The following is a 17,122-nucleotide window of genomic DNA, read 5'->3' on the forward strand; positions in this document are numbered from 1 at the left end:
CAGAAAGAGCAGTTGAAGTCTGATAATGGGTTTATCCTGTATTTATCAGATCACTGTATTTTGAAAACACTGATGTTTATCCAGGCAAGAGACATCTAACAAGACACAACCTGAAGACTGAAAGTCAGCGCTGTTTGACTGAATCCATGTTCCACTACAACATAAATATAAGCTGGGTATTTACTGGTAAGTATAGTCCTGCGTTTGCACTGCTCCTCCACACCGCCTTGCTTTTTGCCCGAAATGGTGAAAGGCATCTCGAAAACAAATCGACGGATGTTGTGGCTCTTTTCAAAGTCCGTTTTCCTGTCGACCAGCTCCTTCTCCTCCAGGTATGGAGTCACATGTGTCACTTGGATGTATGCGTACTTTGAGTCCAGGTCCTTGGGGTTGATCTGCAGAGAATGCATGAGTTTTAAAACTGTATCAGCCTGCGCAAAATAACTAAATAACTAAAAATAAACGATAAATTAACAAAAGTCTCACCCGCCCAGAGTCCTGAATCATCTTCACATTCTCCTGACCAAACTTATCAGAGTATAACTTGAGGAGCCGCTGAGAAATCTCTGAAAGAGGCGTGAATTTGGGTTCTTTGTAGATATACTCCTTCCCATCTTCATCTTCAAAGAAGCCCTAAAAAAATAAATTAGGAAAAAACCCATATAAGATACTTTCAAATTGTCAGACTAAATGAAAACGCAGCGTTTATCTAATAGATAATACCACATCAAACCATTCATGGGTTGTGAGTGGGAGTCATTTCAGTCAAGACATTTTTTTTAAAGATATGAGAATTTGGCCGACTCCAAACTATCCACAACCGTCTATTAAACATTTAAGAACAGAGACCAAAACTACAAAAAAGCCAGTCTTAGGTCGTTGATGTGAGACACGTCAAAGGACTGACATAGGTACATGAATTTCACAGAGTCAGTGCATGTTAGTTATTTGTCTTGAATGTAAATGGGAATGGGAATGCCAGTGAGATTTATTAGCCCTTCAGCTGTTTCCTGCAAAGATTAGGATAGCACTAAAGCTGGAAAATACGAGGAATTAAAGGGCTGGAAGATAAGCAATGCACGTGAAACAGCACTGACTGCATTAGCAAAGGAGCACAACACAGCCTAAAACGTCACTACAGTTCCAACTGAAAGGTTGGCTTTCATATTGATTTACCTCAGCCTCTGAGTCAGTAAACTGGTACTGCTACAGGGGTGTGGACAACACACGCACATACACATAAAAACAAATGAAATTACTGTTATACCAGAAACCTATACTGTGAAGAAATTTAATGGCATCGATTTCTAAAAACATCTCAAAGATAGAAGCAACCACACCCAACAAATTAATTAATAAACCTTAAAATAACAGTCATTACTAAAACTTAGCAAACTAAAGCATAAACACTTGATGAGTAAATGAGTGCCATGCAAAACAGTCTCCCAAACGGAAGCAGCAGCGCTGACTGCCTGCTACTGTAGCTCGAAGCAACAAACTATGGCTGAGAAGTGCAATGAATTGAAGCAACACCAAAGTCACACACAGACTCAGGCCGCTCACAAGGGCTCACGGGGTCTACTGCATAACTTACCGCTGCCTTCGAAGAGGATTAAAAAGAAGCAGAGAGGTGTATTAGAGCGGGTCTGAAAACACCACAGCACGTGGTCATGCTCGTCAGCATAATAATCGTAACTGAAAAAACCCCCCAAAACAAAACTTAACCTCCTCAGCAGCTGCCGTGCTTCAGACATCAAGTGTGAATGAGTCTAAGCTAGTTGAACTCACCTGGCCAAAGAAAGCCACTCTGAAGTACGTGCCCAGCATCCTCTTCCCAGTATGCATGACCTCCGTCACCTTGCTGTACGCTCGATGCAGCGTGTCATACAGGTGAGCCAGTTTCTGTGTAGAGTCAGTGAACTTGATCAGGATTTAAAGATGCTTATGCTGCACGCTTAGCCTGAATCGAACAGAACTGTTGCGGGGGGGATAAAACACCCGACAAATAGAGTTTGTACCTCAAAGTCCCTCCGCTTCTCATAAATGGGGATAATGAGCTTGTAGATGTCAGAGATGAGCTCGTAACGCTCCGCTTTCCACAGCCCATCTGCGCACTCCTCCAGAAGCTCCATTAAGACGTCCTGAGGGATGAGCACAACAGAGATGGAGAGCTGCTGGTGTACAGTGCAAAAGAAACACAGCTCACAGCGTGTCAGCAGCTCATTTTATCACAATTAAAATGCACCAATTTTAAAGACATACTGAAAGAAAATAGTTGCCTTCTTTGATTTATTCTTTCTTATAAAAGAAAAATAGAAATAGTAACAGCTTTTGATGTGACTAAATCTGCTTTCCTCCAGCAAATGCGATTTCATTTTATTTTATTTTTTCATTTTTAGCACAAATGATCAAAGTACTTCATTAAAGTGGACGTCTTGCATTCCGACGTCCTCCATCATTGCGGCTTCTTCGTCGATGTTTGGAGTCACAACACGAAACGCCGAGCAGCCCTGCTTGAACATGCCTGGAAACACCGAAAGATCAGGCATTATTATTCTTTTTTTAAATCAACAGGGCTGCTATCTAATAAGCAGGAGAAACATTTCCATCACAGAATACCGAAGTACCTTTTCTTCGCAGGTATTCTGCCACGAGTGCTGCAACGTGAACATAGCACATGGCTGCCTGCAAACGGCAAAAACAAGTCAGGTCAGATAAGCGTGGGTAGATAAAAGCTCTGATTATGCTGCAAATTGGTATCGCTCGAAAAAGCAGCACATAGTAAACAGGGCAGTTTGCAGCACTTGATGGTGGGCCTCGCTGCACGCCACACTGGCACTGGTGCTTTGATACAAAGTAAATACAGTCTCTATCTGATGTTTAAGATTGTTGGGCCCAACATCAGACACAGAAATCAAAAGCAGGACCATTCAGCCACACAGACTTTCACCACAAACCTCAGACAGGTCTCCATTTTTCACATGGATTCGGGCCATGCTGTCAAGCCAGGTCTTGCGCAGCTCAGGTGTGCTGGCATAAGACTTTGCGAGACTGTACTGCAGGTCCACCAGCATCTCTGGATCTCTCTCATGCTCCTTCATCTGCGCTGTGGCCATCAACACTGTTCTGATGCGTTTAGTCAGGTCTTTCACATCCGATGGGAAAGCTGTGTTCTGTTGAAGATGACGCACTAATGTGAGCTAAATCATCGTTAGCTTCCTTTAGGAAAACTTGATTCTAACTGGTTTATTTTATTCATTAAGCTCAGGCATAGTTTTCAAATGGCCTCTTTAAGTGGAACCAGGATGAACCTGTTGCACGTGTGTTCCTCACCTTGATAGTTTTATCACTGTTAGCACAGTTGTTGATTATTGACAGAGACTGCTGGAAGCGAGTACTTCCTATACCAATGACATCTGCTATCAGCTGACTGACAGCAATCACAACCTAAAGAAAAAGAAAGGTCAACAGTTCAAAAGAGGAATGAAAATGCTTGTGGTCTCTAGAATCCCAGAAAATTTGGCTTAAGGCAGGTAGATATTAAAGTTTTACTGTGGCGACAACTCTCTCACCTGTAAATGTGTCCGGACGAAGGACTTGCGACCAGTGTAGTCAAAGTTGCTCTTCATGAGAAAATAGAGCAGATGGGCTGCGTCGCTGCGAATGGAGCTCAGCTTGGAGTTGCAACATTTCAAAATCTCATAGCAGAAAGCAGCACACATGTCTGCACGCCCTTCAAAAAACGTGCACGGGAACTAAGGGGTCAAGAAGACAAAAATCAGTCAGTGGCTTACGTGGTCCTCTCATGGGTTAACAAAAGGAGAAAAATTATTAAATAAGGCGCGTAAGTCCTTCATACCTTGTAAATGAAGGTGCGCAGTGAAGTGAAGACCTGCTTGAGGGCCGTTTCTGACTGATTGATCCGCAGGAAGCAGAGGTGGACATCAAACACCTTCTTCATCAGTGGACTGTGGCCGTGATCAGCACACAACTGTGTCTGTGGCATAAGAGAGGATCATCGGATTTAAAAAATAAGCCCTTATTTCACAATAATGGGGCAGAACAAGGTTAATTAAGTAAATACACAAAATACAGTGAATTTGTTTGGTACCTTAAAACTCATGATGAAGATGCTGAGTGTGTCCAGGACGGTCAGGCAGACTTCAGTGGCAATGTTGGTCTCCAGCAGTGACTGATTTAACACGTCAGCATCCGAGTGACTGTAGGCTACAAAGACAAGAAAAGGCTGTAGTTCTTTCAATCACCACCAGTACACTCAATGTAAAACCTCTCCTTTGTTATATATGGTCATGTCTCTCAAAAACGTAGCGTTAGAGGCAAAGCCGCTGCATGAAAGTTTGAGTTTCATTCCAAACTGAGGCCAAAATTATCTGACAAACGAAAGCATTTCATGGAAAAATTGTCACAAGCTGGCGAGGCATTTTTTTCTTTATAAACTACAGCGATGATTTTATTTGATTGCATGAAGTTCAAATGTTGACATTCTTTTTTTGGAACGTTTTGGAAATTTTGGAATAAAACCCTTCGTAATTCACGAGGACTGCTTTCGCAAAGCGAAATGTAAAAATGTAGAGTTGAGAGCAGAAGATGAGCTGGTAAAGGGATGAGGAGGTTTTGAAAGCTGATGTTCTGTTAAAACAGGCATGCTCTTAAATCAACCAAATCAACATAGCCAGTATAGCAAACGTCCTAACATCCTGGTACATTCTTACCATGGTCTACAGATATGCCAAGAACACTTGAAATCTTTCTTACACTGAAAACACAAAGAAACTTATTATTAAATAATGCCATTTAACAAGATCACCGCCTAACAGTGGACGGCTGCACAGCTTCCTCCCCAGTTTCTTTGAATTTACTGATGCACACATGTTTTCTAAAGGCTTTTCCTGCTGGGATGTAGTATGATGGAGAAGAAGAGGATGCTGATGTTGAAAGAGAGGCATGAGGAGGACGAGGGCCCTGTGATGGAGAGTGTTTGATGAGAAGTACAGTATGAGGGGAGGGGGGGGGGGGCACTTACTGTGGTTAAATGTGTATGAGTTATCCAGGCTGCTGAGCTGCTGTAAGCGGGCATGCATCATTCCCGCCCTGTTACGGGACACAGGAAGAGTCTGAGACTTCCGCTCATGTGCAACAGGTCCTGCCCCATCCTGGTTCCTGATGAGGAAACAGGATGAGTTAATGAAGCTGCAGGTTACGGTAAATAATACATAGATTTTACAACTAACACTCGAACGCCCTGGGAGCGATTTGAATTTATGAGATTTTAAAGGCGAAAGTAAAGCTGTGAGTGCATGTTTGCCATGCAGTTTAAAGCTGAGAATAATCAAAGTGGTATTGACAGCATTTATTGGTTTAAGCTGAAGCCATGCATGTAAGAATGCGAGAGGCGATGAACTTAAAGCGTCGGATGTGTCACAGCACTGCAACTTTTTTTCTTTTAATGGTGAGAAGTTATCATGCAATTGCTCTCAGTTTCACCTTCAGGCTTACCCAAGCAGGAGAGGGCAGGAGCCAGGTTTTATTTCATTATGTTAAACTTGCCAGCGTTTCAGTGGACAGAGACAGAAACAGTGGTGGGGGGTTAGACAGAGTGAATACATAAAGCCTTCTGGGAGTCGCGGCGAGTTCCCAACTGTGATTCAAGTACAGTGCGTGTACTCTGATCAAATCAAATTAAAATAACAGTACAGTCAGACTCTTCAATAGTAAGCAACATGATGGCTTACAGACAACAAACAGCTGGATACTCATAAACTGCATAAAACCTAAAAGTTGCGTTGATTTGTCTTCTCATGATAAACAAGTGCTGAGAAGTATGGGTGACAGCAACATTACCTTGCAATGTATCTCTTTCCCATGTATCTGAACTGATGGAGGCACACTCTGAGAAATGGAAAGTGGGTATAAAAAATTAAAAAAACTCAGTTGCTATGTGTTTTTCTGCAATGCGTGTAATAGCTGGTTATTCTCTATAAGATGTCTTACTCGACTAAAGTGAAGAAGTCCATCAGGTCAGAAGATGATGCCTTGTTCCAGTATGTGAACAGAGCATCTAAAAGAGACAGAGATGGACACTGTGGAGACTTCTTTTGGGTTTGTTTTTTTTTTTTAAACGTAGTGTAAACAATTAAGTAAAGCTGGAAGAGCAGGAGCTGTCGCAGAGATGAGAGTTTACCTTCAGACATGCTTTTGAGCACATGTAAGAAACACATGAGGAGGCTCTTGATCTCTGCCTGGTCCAGTTTATCACATCGCAACAGCGGGCTTCCCAGGGTCGAGGCAGGTTGGTTCTGCAGGACAAACGGGACAATCAGGCATGGATAGAAAAATACATAATCCTACCAGTGTGTTGGCTCCAAGTAAGATTTGAAAAACTAATCAGGTTATTTGAGACTTACCACAGCAATGCCATAAAATCTGTCGCCTTATTTGATAGCATCAGTGCATTTTCACGATATTTTTGACCATTTGATAAACAGCAATCAATAATACAAGCATAGCACAACGACTGAATATAACGCTGAGGATTTTCTTGTTTGGCTCTGGCTTAAAACTTTTTTTTATGTAGGAACAACCGTGTGATGTGGGCTCTAAGCATTTGGATAATGATACTATTCCCCAGTCTTTCCCCACAACAGTGGATTTTAAATTAAACAATCAAGATGTGACTAAAGTCCAGATTTTCAGCTTTAATTCAAGGGGTTTAACAAAAGTATTGCATTAACCGTTTAGAAATTGCAGCACACATAAATCCCCATTTCAGAGGCTCAACATTACTTTAGCAAACTAGAATAGCTAAAAAAAATGTTTCTAATACTGCAAAATATTTGGTATCCAGTGATTGTCTTTAGTCTAGAACCCTGTGAAATCACCAAATGCTGTATTTCCTCCTTTGAGATGCTCTGTCAGGCTCGTATCACCACCTTCAGTTGCTGCTTCAGTTTTGTCTTTGGTAACTAAAAAAGCATGCTCTGCTGAAATTGTTATGGCCACTGAAGAATATGCAATTTCTTTGCCATAATAGACTTTAAGGTTGGTTTTCCAGTATGCTTTGGGTCAATGTCCTTTTACACTGTAAAGTGCTGCATGATCAGTTTTGGGCAGAGAATGAAACCTAATACTGAGCGTTCCAGTGAGGGAATGCCACGCTACCAAATACAAGTTAAACACGCCAGGTCTTTTATCTGCTTACTTTGCCATGGAATAGTGAGGAAATAGACCTCACCTTGTCCAATTGCTTATTCCTAAACAGTAATGCAATACTTTCCTTAAATCCTCTGAATAAAACTGAAACCTGCACTCTAATCATATCTTGATTGTTTCATTTCAAACTCACTTTTTGAGATTTACAAAGGCAAAACTACAAAAACTGTATTATTGTCCAAATACTTAAGAGGTTTTCAGAAGGTCAGAGAACTACACTGCAGTGAAATGATTCATCCAGATGTTGCAGGGATTTGTTCCCCCAGCTGAGGCACACGGCAGGGAAAAAAAACAAAACCCAAGCAGCGGAGCAGCAGCTTTACCGCAGCAAGAAGTTGGCTATATACCAAGCACGTTCCTTTGCCAGCAGTTAGTCTAGACCATGAAACTAGCTGGGGATGACTTCATGGAAAGCATGATGCTGTTGCTTTGGATTTTTAAAGGGTGTTTTGCAGACTGGAGAACTTTAAGGCTAAAATTAGGTTGGAAAGGCTGATGTGAACTTCAAAGTCTGGTACACTTTTGGGGCTTGAGCTATTCTTGAGTTGCTAATAGTTGTGTGTCTTCTTGCCCCCTCAGCAGGGAAATAAAGCAGCTGCTGCACACCAGAAACAAAAGCAGTTCCAACACTGGGTGAAACACGACAACAAAAATCCAGTCCTTTGTGTTTAAATCTTCTCAGATTTAGTTTGAGGCTGTTTATCAGAGAGAGACAAGAAATCACACAGCACGAATGAGAGGAAATCAAAAGCATGCATGCTTATCACCATCTGGAACAAGAAAAGCGCTAAACGCTCGTGAGGCCCTGAGGTAAAACACGTCTGCTTTACAGCAACAGAGAATAAACAGGACAAAGCCTGACAATCTCCTGGCAAAGTAAGGGCTTAGAGTTTAGGGCATCAACACACACACCTGCGCACACACACACTATCATTCCCAGATGGGACACTCCTAGGAGGGACTGTGTGGAGCAAGGAGGTGTTTTGTACTTGAAGTGAACTGCTGGACTGCAGGGCCCTCTCTGGCACACTGGGGACAGTGAGCAGGGAGAAGTCCATGGTGGCACGCTTGGAGTGCACGGAGAGCATGGACTCCTCAGTCTCCGTAAAGAATTGCAGGACATTGACAGAGTGTCTCCGTAGAAACTTCTCCGTCTGCCATGGCCAGCCATACAGTGAAGGTGAGGAGTTAATGGCACAAGTTAGCAAAGAGAGACTTTATGTGGCAGTTTTTCCCATAATAAGGGGACATCTGATGTGCCTGAAGTGCCATTTTGAATTGCATGTTAGACACATGCGTCAAAGAAAGGCTAAATTGGATTTCTAATACATATACATAAACATTTTCCGGGAATCTCAAAGCTCATTCTGTCAAATACCTTGTCAAGGGAACTGCCCTTGTCATTGTTCCTCTCAGGCAGGCTGTTCCCAGAATCAGTGCTGATGAGCGATCCACGAGAGTCGGCGTGGCGCACAGAGTTAATGTTGGGGGTGGACGCCGCATGAGGTGAAGCTGTAAAAAGGAATAAGAGTGAAATGTTACATAAAATAAACATAAAGTAACCTGAAAGGGAAAAAAAGGAATGTCTTATCATTTACCGGTGCCAGAGATGGCTCCAAAAACATCTTTGTGGAAGCCGGTGTCCAGAAAGGTGCTCGACCTCGGAGGTGTCATCAAAGTGTTGGTATGGAGAGAATCGTCTCTTCCATTCTGCAGGACAAATAAAGAGTTTAATGAATCAAACCCACATAAAACACTGTGTGTGTGTTTTTTTTTAATGAAAGTTAACAACACGGACAGCTCTAAAATCTCTGATCAAAAGCACACACAATTATATTATATTTATTTGTTACATTTATTTTGTAGTATTATTGAGATATTTTTACATGCATTAAAATTTGGATCAAATGGACACAGCACATGGATAAATACATAATACTCAGAAAACACACTAGGTGGCTCCCTTACACTGGTGCAGTGGTTGACGGTGAACGGCGACACTTCCTTCACATTTAGCCTGTTGACGTTTTCTTGGAGCAGACCAAACAAGGGCAAGTACAGGGTGACTAACCTGGCCTGCTGGCTCTGAAAAACAAAATGAATAATTTAAAGAAATGTCTCAATATCACACACGTCTCACAAACACACTCATAAAGACAGGGACAGGGGTGTGAAAACACTGCTTACTTTTGAGGTGTAGCGATCGTCAAATGCATGCTTCATCATGAGGCTCTTCAGCACTTGGATGGCAATCTGACGAATCTCCCTGAACTCCTGCAGAGCTGCGCTGGCTTCCCTGAGCAGCAGTCCAACCAGGAAGTGATTCTTACAGAAGTCATCCGTCAGCGAGTAATCCAGCTGGAGGTCTGTGAGGATAAATGGGACGATAAGGAGACTAGGACTGACCGACAGGAGAAGTAGATGAAGAGTGTGAAAGGAGAAACCCAAAAAACTCACTTACCAATTTGACACAGAGACAGTAATCAGAAAAAAATGATCAACATTTAGAGAGTATAGCTACTGCAGCCAGCTTTAAAACTCATTATAGGCAGATGATTCTTATAAACATCATCAAACAGTCTAAAATGAGGAGAAAACAAAGGGAAAAGCTCAAACATTCATGTTTGACAGATTCACACTGTGGTTGAGCTGCACTTCCACATCAGCAAACGTCGCTGAGAAACGCGACTAAAGCTAGCGGCTGAACAACAGCAGGTTTCCAGCAGCATTTTAGACACGTGAAGAAAACCCAAACACATGACTTTATTCAGAAACCTTTTGCTTTTATCTTTTTAAAACCTGCATTTGAAGCACACAAGAATTAAAAAGATATCTGGTTTCTCAGGAACGATGGAAAATAGTTTACTCAGTATAGCCACAAACCCCCAAACCAGTTCAAGATAGAAACCCCCCCCCAAAAAACAAACAAACTACAAGCACACCAAATCCCCCAAACCTGATGATGATGACAAGTAATAAACAGTCTAATCTGACAAGATCATAACCTGAAATCCCAGATGAACCAGCTTACAGGAAAGCTTAAAGAACTGACAGGTTCAGATTTTAGAGGAAATTTGAAACTAATAAACGATCGGCATTGAAGTCACGACACCTTCCACCTACCTACTGGAGTGTCACATGACTCCACAGTATTACATGGAGGTAATGAGGCTAATTGAGGAAAACACAAAACAAACACAGTGTACAGTGTACATTTTTTTAAAGCAAAAGAAATCGACTGCATGAGCATTTATTTATTTTAAAAAAAACAAAAAACGCTGTATTTTATTGTATGTGTGCAGTATGTTCTGTGGGTACAAGTGCTTTATTTTGTAAAAAAGTTCATGAACTACTTTTGCGCTGCTGCCCTTCCACAGCAAAGCATTTTATATATGCAAACACTTTAGCAGTCATTATCACAACTTTCTCACCTTGAAATCTCAAAATCCGTCCCTTTCCAAACGGCATGGGCAGGTTTAAAGGGACGAAGTGCTCGTGGTTGCACACGACTCGCAGGAACTCAAACTTGAACTCAAACAGAGTCTGTATTGAGAATAAACCTCAATTAAGAATTATGGCTGATAATAAGGCTTTGCTTTATGACTTCAAGTTGAATAAATAAGTTGTTGTGCAATTTATTTCTATAAAGGCTGTTGCACGTTGTTTTGTCAGCCCACCTTTGGGTCTCCAGGCACAAAACAGTTGATATAGTTGTTGATCTGCTTGAACACAAAGCCTCTGTCCATCAGGTTGAAACAACGCTACAAAATAAAGAGAGCACAGTATATTAGTTACCATTTACCTAAACGAAAAGCACTTTGAAAGCCATCTGTGATAAAGTATCTCTGGTTTCTGACCTTGATGAAGACTGCCAAGCTGTGGTTGGCATTCCGGGCAGCATCTAGGTTGTCCTTGTATTTCTGCGTGATGTGTGGCATGATCATGTTGACCAAGGTCTCCACAGTGTGATGGAACGATGCAGAGAAGCGCTGGTTCCTGGACAGCTGGAGGGCACAGCAGGTAAGTTGTTACAAATGTTGTTATTCAGCATGAAACATCCCAAAGAACTCCCATGAAAAGATCAAAGGTTCAAAATGTGGGAATTGTGGTTTATTTGAGTCAATCTTACATCCTTCAACAGTAAATAAATACTCAGACTTTAACTTCAAATATGAATTCATCCTTGTTTTATCCTTGAAACAGAAATAATTTGCTATTAGAGCTAATGTAAAAATAGCTATGTAGCAGATAAATGGTTAAAATAGTAAGCTTACATTTACAGATGCATAAAATAGTTAAATGTAACAGAAACGGTAAGCTTATTTTTTTCAGCTCAAGCTTAAAATGATTTCTTTAATCCATGGATTGTGACAGTCCTACACATGAGAAGCAGCATTTTAAGGACATCATAGTGGTGGATGTTAAACACAGGGATGTGGTTGCCTATGGGGTTCGAACAAATGCCGCTAATTAAATTGCACAGCAGTGTGGGACAGACTGTGGATACATAAAACTTCCACTGTGGTGCTCCGGCTGTCCACAACACCCGGCATGCTGCAAACTACTGTGAAGAACCTAAAGTGTAATAAAGCGGGCATTAGCGGACACCTCGGAGTCAAGCGCACATGCTGCGGCGAACTTACCTTTACTTTACAGCTCTCAATCAAGTACTGAGCCATGGATTTGACTAAGGCTTCGAAGAAATACCAGGAGTACTGCACAACGGACAATTATCAGTTAGAGAACAGACGGCTATAATTAAAGACTGTGTAATCCTTTAAATAAGAACAAATGTGCTACCTTGAGCAGCTTGTTACTTGTGAGGAAGTCAGTGGAAGGCTTCAGGATTGCAGTCATGGCTTTAGCCAACTCCTCGTGCACCGTTCGGGTGGTGGAGGATGTGTATGGCTCAGTCTTGAAGACATACTGCATCAGAGACACGCAAAGACAGACATGTCAATTCATACGTGACTATATATAATTATGTAAAGGTCAAATACAACAGAAATATGGATCTGACATGTGAAATTTACCTTCACGTAAGATCTAAGGTAGTGCTCCAAACCTTCCTCGTGGCACTGCGCCACAACGTGAATCATGACTCTAACAGGACGAAAGGCAAAAGCTCAAGTGAGATAACAGTTTCTACGCTAAGATTCTGCTCTCACGACACTGGAAAATTAACTTCCATTCATGAATTCATTCATTTCTCTCTGATCACAGCAAGACAAAAGGGAAAAAAAAAGGAATTTAGCAGTTATATTTCAGGCAAAAAGGGTGCAGGCAGAAGCAACAGCTTATATGTGACTACCCCTCACACATAACACGATATCTAGCCGATGGCAAACTGAGCTGCTTTCTTTCAATATTTTTAGCATATATAATGATATATGACTGATATTTCAATAACAGTAAATTGCATGGAATTTAATTTGCTCTATAGAGATGAAGCACTTCATGGATTCTTGCCTGGTGACGTTGACTGCCACGTCTTCCTGGGTGGCACTGGTTAGCACCCTGAACAGCTGATTGAGGATGGTGGGCAGGAACTTGATCATCACGTGACTCTCCATGGCATGCAGACTCTGAGATTAAAGCATCACCACAGATGCTTACATGTTTACAAAGGATTTGTTCACAAACCTTTTGTGTAAAATGAGGGAAATAAATGTTAAAAAAAAACACGTTTAAAATGTGCATGAAAGGCTAATTGAGAAGACCTTCAGGGAAAGCTAATCTACTCACAACAGGAGTACACGTGTGGATAACACTGTGCTAATCATCCACACTGTATGCTTCAGCGCCTTGAACGTGGCTGAGAGCAGATACTGGTGCATCGGTGCCTGCGCACAGGAAACTAACACGAGCCTGCCAAGTAATTTGGCGGGTTGCCAGTCGGCACAGCTGACCTGCCGTTTGACCCTCTGGCTATTGTTTGTGTTCACTGCTCTGTTTATATTATAGCCCAAGAGATGCACTGGACCAAACGTGGCTCTCTGTGTCAACGTTCACCAGGGGAAAAGTAAAGCGAGTTTTCCCGTGGACTGACAGTTAGCGACGGAAAAGGCGATAACTGAGCTGCCAGTATCACAGAAAAATATGGAAAAGACATCATGCAAACTAGGAGAAGACCTCTGACAGATTTACTGGTATCAGCCCAGCCTCTGCAGTTAAACTCTGTATAAACGGGGAAATGGAACAAGCTGTGCACAAACTGTCCAGAAGGGTGCGATATTGGCAAGCCACAACACACGCGCACACAAAAAAAACAGAGATCACTAATCTGCATGTGATTCAGCACCAGCCCAGTGTGACTGTTGCGTTACAACCAAACAAAAATAAGCATTTCCTTCCAACAACAACAAGAGTATATGCCGAATAATAACAACCACTTTGCCTGTATAGCACTTTTCAAAACACAGAGTTACAAACTGCTTCACAGTTTGAATAAAAACTGTCTCAGTAGCTCTGATATATAAGCAGGGGCTTGTCTATTTAGCGCTTTAAATGTTAATAATAGGGTTCATGAATTCTAGTTAATTGGAACCCTTAAATTTTGCAGTGACTGATTTACCTTCAGGTATTTGACCAGCTCTCCTCCTGACGCCTGGGCGCCTGATGCAATGGTTTGACAGTAATGGAAAAAATTGTGCAAATGCTGATCCTGAAAGACAAAGCGAAACAAAACCTTTGTTGCTATGAAGAGCACAAACCGAGAACACAAAAGAAATAACACACTGGTAGGGTGCAGACGAAACAGGGGCGGAAAACTAACCTGAGTGTAGACAGTGGACACAAGGTGGGTGGAAACTTTGAATAACGGTTTTCCTCCATCCACCCATTTCACTTCAGGGCCCAAATGCTGTAAAATGAGAAAAAGAAAAAGCATGTTTCTGTCACTACCTCCATAGACATGGATGCCACCAACGGGTGAGTTACTGTCTCTCAAAGCTAACTCCCAAGACCACAACCTGTTCTGAACTGAGTCAAACTTCTGTTAGAGATTTTGGGGAAGAAGTGGCTTAATATATTTTAAAAAGATCTCTCAGCTCTCTCTCCAGCTATATGGAGCTCTCTCAGCTCCATATAGCTGGACAATCATATCATAAAGTGAATGAGAACATACGTAGAGGGACACTTGAGAACTCCTATCCAGTGTCTAAAAGGTGTTTGTTAAGTGGGTTAGCAGCACTAAGCAACTGTCTGACATGCAATCTGGACAGAGCATATCCTACTCAGCAGTTTCATATTTGTGCTATGTATAACCTCAATCGGTTTTCATCAGCACTTTCATGGCTAGTAGTGCACTGCACCTTGCTGGCACCCTCCTGACAGCTGAGGTATCCGGCAGGTAGGTTGGCGGCAACCGGGATCTGACTCTCATTCATGATCACCCGACCGTCCTTCAGCAACGGGAGCCAGGCGTAACCAACTGAGAGCAGAGACAGAGTAGGACGTCATCAAATAAGAGCTTTGCATATCTGTGCCGAGAGTGTTATTTTTAATCATGGTGCCTTACCTTGCATCTCAACCTGCTCTCTCTTTTTGGTGCTGGCCTTGCTGTTGCTATCGCAGCTGACGTGATAGAAGGTGAAGAGAAGATGATGCTTCTCGTGGAGCTGGGTTGGCAACTCAATCTTAAACTGAAGCAGAGGAGCACAAATAAACACTCTGTCGTGCATTAATGTTTAGAACTTACAATGATTTTTTTTTTCTTTTAAAGGTTAGGTAGAGTGTGCTTACTTCATCGTAGAATTCAGGATTTTGCTGGTGATGTAACACGGAGGCAAAGGCATTTTTGGTAAACAAGGGTCCTCCAGGCCGGCCGTAGATGCACTGAGAAACAACAACAATAGCCCATTAACTCTCGGACTGATAGGATTATCCTCGGGGGATTTTTCCGCATATTTTCCTGCATGCATTTTACCTTAAGTGCAACAGCCTCTTCCTCATCCGAGTCCCTGAACTCGATGCAGACAGCTATGTTTCTAGCCTTAGGGCAAACACAAACGGCAAATCTGAAATAAACTGGCTGGAAATTTGCGAGAAACCTTCACAGAGGCAAAACATGTAATATACCTGCGTTCCTACATCAATAAACCAACAAAATAACAGCGCAGAATAAATGAAATACCTTCGCAAATGACTTTTGGCTGTCGTATTTCAAGTGCTTCGGGTAGACATAGAGGTGATTGTTGTAGATGGTGAAAGGCTGAGAACATTTGGCAATGCACGGCACAAACTCCTCCACTTCAAAGAAGATGTTGCTCTTCTCGCTGACATCAAACTGCTTCACAGGGATGTAGGATGAGGTAACACAATCTATAAGAGAGAAACAGGAAAGAGAGAGGGAGAACAAATATACAGCCTGCAGACAATGTAACCTGTCTAGTCTGAGCAGAAGCAGTTCTCATCTCTTATATTGGCTTCATAGGGTGAGTTTAGAGGGCTTACTTGACAAGTCTGGGGCTACGTTGTCAATGGTAACATCGAGGTTTCCTAGGATTACAGGCAGCTTGGCCATCTTCTCTGGCCTGAGGAAAGGAAAATAAACTCAAGTTAAGCCTTTGCTATCGTTTACCACAGGCCGAATAAGAAACAGGCGGCTGACGTCGAGAAATTCGATGAGCCGTATGTGAACACGTTAACACTTCTGAGCAACGATCTGATTTTTATATACTAATAGTCCAGCATTTTGCCAAAACCCAACCTATAGGCTCATATTTTCCTTACAGAGCACCTGCAAACTATTCATACAGTTTATATTAGAGTGGAGAAACATTACTAACTTCCTGAAATCAGCCAGCAGCTTGAGCATATCGTCGTTGGACAGTTTGTTGCTGTCTTGTCTGTATAGAGCGGAGAAGCGAGCAGTTTTGTCAAGAGTCCCTGAAGCATCTTTGAACAAAGGTCTGCAAGAAAAAAAGAAAAGTCAGAGGCATCTAAATTCCTTTTTATCGATTATTATATTTGAACAAAGGAGACCTGATAGCTTGCTGGACTACACTAGACTTCACAATATTTGTTCATTTCTTTATTTATTCAGGTTTTGGAGTAAATGTTGAGTGTATAATATGTCACGAGACCACAAATCAAAGAAATCATCATCACTAGAGCCCAGGGAAACAGTTTCACAATGAGTATTAAAAGCGCACCCAAAATTTAAGCATACATTGATATAAAAAAGAGAAAACCTTCAGGAATAGTTCACTTTAAACATCAAATTACATGTTTTTCTCTGCCCTGTAGTGACTTTCATCTTTCTAGATCATGTTAGTGCATGTTGTCCAGTTTTAAAGATAATGTTTGTAGAGGTTTCCCTTGCCCACATGACTCACCTACCGCAGGGCTATGCAGAAGAAAGCATCTATCCACCTGTGACAATGCTTGTAACAGGATGCTAACATTAATGACACGTATGCTTGGGTACGCTGAAGGCCACCAGATGGCGATAGCTCTGGATGCAAAAAGACCTGGGCTCCTATATAAGACTATGGGAAAACACCTTTCAGTCTTGACCTCAGTCAATGCTTTCCTGCTAATTTTATGGGCTCAAACATTAAGTCTGTTTGAACTTGATTCGTTGAAGTAGAGCAATTAATTCTTAATGCTTAATTCTTTCTCTGTGACGGTTTAATCGCAGCAATGTTTGGTGACATTTGGGATTTAAAATCACTATAAAATCACTTCCTTAAGCACTTGTGGAGTTGGTTTATGTCCGTTTGAATTGTGGTCTTGATGTAAAACTCACAGAGATAGCATGCAGATGTATTTAAGGAGGAAAAGTACCTTGCTCCCCAGGCAAAAGGCATCCTGTACTGGCCTAACCGGTTGCATGCCAGCTTGGCGTTTTTCAGGACCTTCTGTGCCACCTGGTGCAAAACAGAAACAC

At 41.9% G+C, this 17,122-nt stretch overlaps 1 protein-coding gene across 3 annotated transcripts in view; it reads right to left on the reverse strand.

Annotated features, from left to right (window-relative positions):
* The window catches only part of LOC308410527 (dedicator of cytokinesis protein 9), a 75,654-nt gene that overhangs the window by 3,903 nt on the left and 54,629 nt on the right, over positions 1-17,122 (reverse strand). For 2 of the 3 annotated variants that reach the window (XM_080903913.1, XM_080903914.1), the window contains exons 14-49: positions 17,020-17,102; positions 16,020-16,142; positions 15,685-15,764; positions 15,365-15,552; positions 15,158-15,223; positions 14,974-15,066; positions 14,750-14,873; positions 14,544-14,662; positions 14,006-14,092; positions 13,805-13,894; positions 12,700-12,815; positions 12,264-12,333; positions 12,031-12,156; positions 11,874-11,945; positions 11,088-11,234; positions 10,908-10,991; positions 10,662-10,773; positions 9,418-9,596; positions 9,199-9,315; positions 8,829-8,940; positions 8,609-8,742; positions 6,203-6,317; positions 6,013-6,079; positions 5,863-5,910; positions 5,045-5,181; positions 4,112-4,227; positions 3,860-3,997; positions 3,573-3,755; positions 3,334-3,447; positions 2,958-3,173; positions 2,628-2,685; positions 2,418-2,524; positions 2,019-2,141; positions 1,789-1,902; positions 487-633; positions 185-395 (exon numbers count right to left, since the gene is read on the reverse strand). In XM_080903913.1, coding sequence (XP_080760039.1) covers positions 185-395; positions 487-633; positions 1,789-1,902; positions 2,019-2,141; positions 2,418-2,524; positions 2,628-2,685; positions 2,958-3,173; positions 3,334-3,447; positions 3,573-3,755; positions 3,860-3,997; positions 4,112-4,227; positions 5,045-5,181; positions 5,863-5,910; positions 6,013-6,079; positions 6,203-6,317; positions 8,609-8,742; positions 8,829-8,940; positions 9,199-9,315; positions 9,418-9,596; positions 10,662-10,773; positions 10,908-10,991; positions 11,088-11,234; positions 11,874-11,945; positions 12,031-12,156; positions 12,264-12,333; positions 12,700-12,815; positions 13,805-13,894; positions 14,006-14,092; positions 14,544-14,662; positions 14,750-14,873; positions 14,974-15,066; positions 15,158-15,223; positions 15,365-15,552; positions 15,685-15,764; positions 16,020-16,142; positions 17,020-17,102 — 4,216 coding nt within the window. Of the gene's footprint in view, positions 1-184; positions 396-486; positions 634-1,788; positions 1,903-2,018; positions 2,142-2,417; positions 2,525-2,627; positions 2,686-2,957; positions 3,174-3,333; positions 3,448-3,572; positions 3,756-3,859; positions 3,998-4,111; positions 4,228-5,044; positions 5,182-5,862; positions 5,911-6,012; positions 6,080-6,202; positions 6,318-8,608; positions 8,743-8,828; positions 8,941-9,198; positions 9,316-9,417; positions 9,597-10,353; positions 10,402-10,661; positions 10,774-10,907; positions 10,992-11,087; positions 11,235-11,873; positions 11,946-12,030; positions 12,157-12,263; positions 12,334-12,699; positions 12,816-13,804; positions 13,895-14,005; positions 14,093-14,543; positions 14,663-14,749; positions 14,874-14,973; positions 15,067-15,157; positions 15,224-15,364; positions 15,553-15,684; positions 15,765-16,019; positions 16,143-17,019; positions 17,103-17,122 lie in introns of all 3 variants that reach the window. The other variant, XM_080903912.1, reaches the window with a different exon arrangement.

The sequence above is a fragment of the Rhamphochromis sp. 'chilingali' genome, assembly GCF_963969265.1.
Source record: "Rhamphochromis sp. 'chilingali' genome assembly, chromosome: 14".
In the NCBI taxonomy this organism is placed as follows: Eukaryota; Metazoa; Chordata; class Actinopteri; order Cichliformes; family Cichlidae; genus Rhamphochromis; species Rhamphochromis sp. 'chilingali'.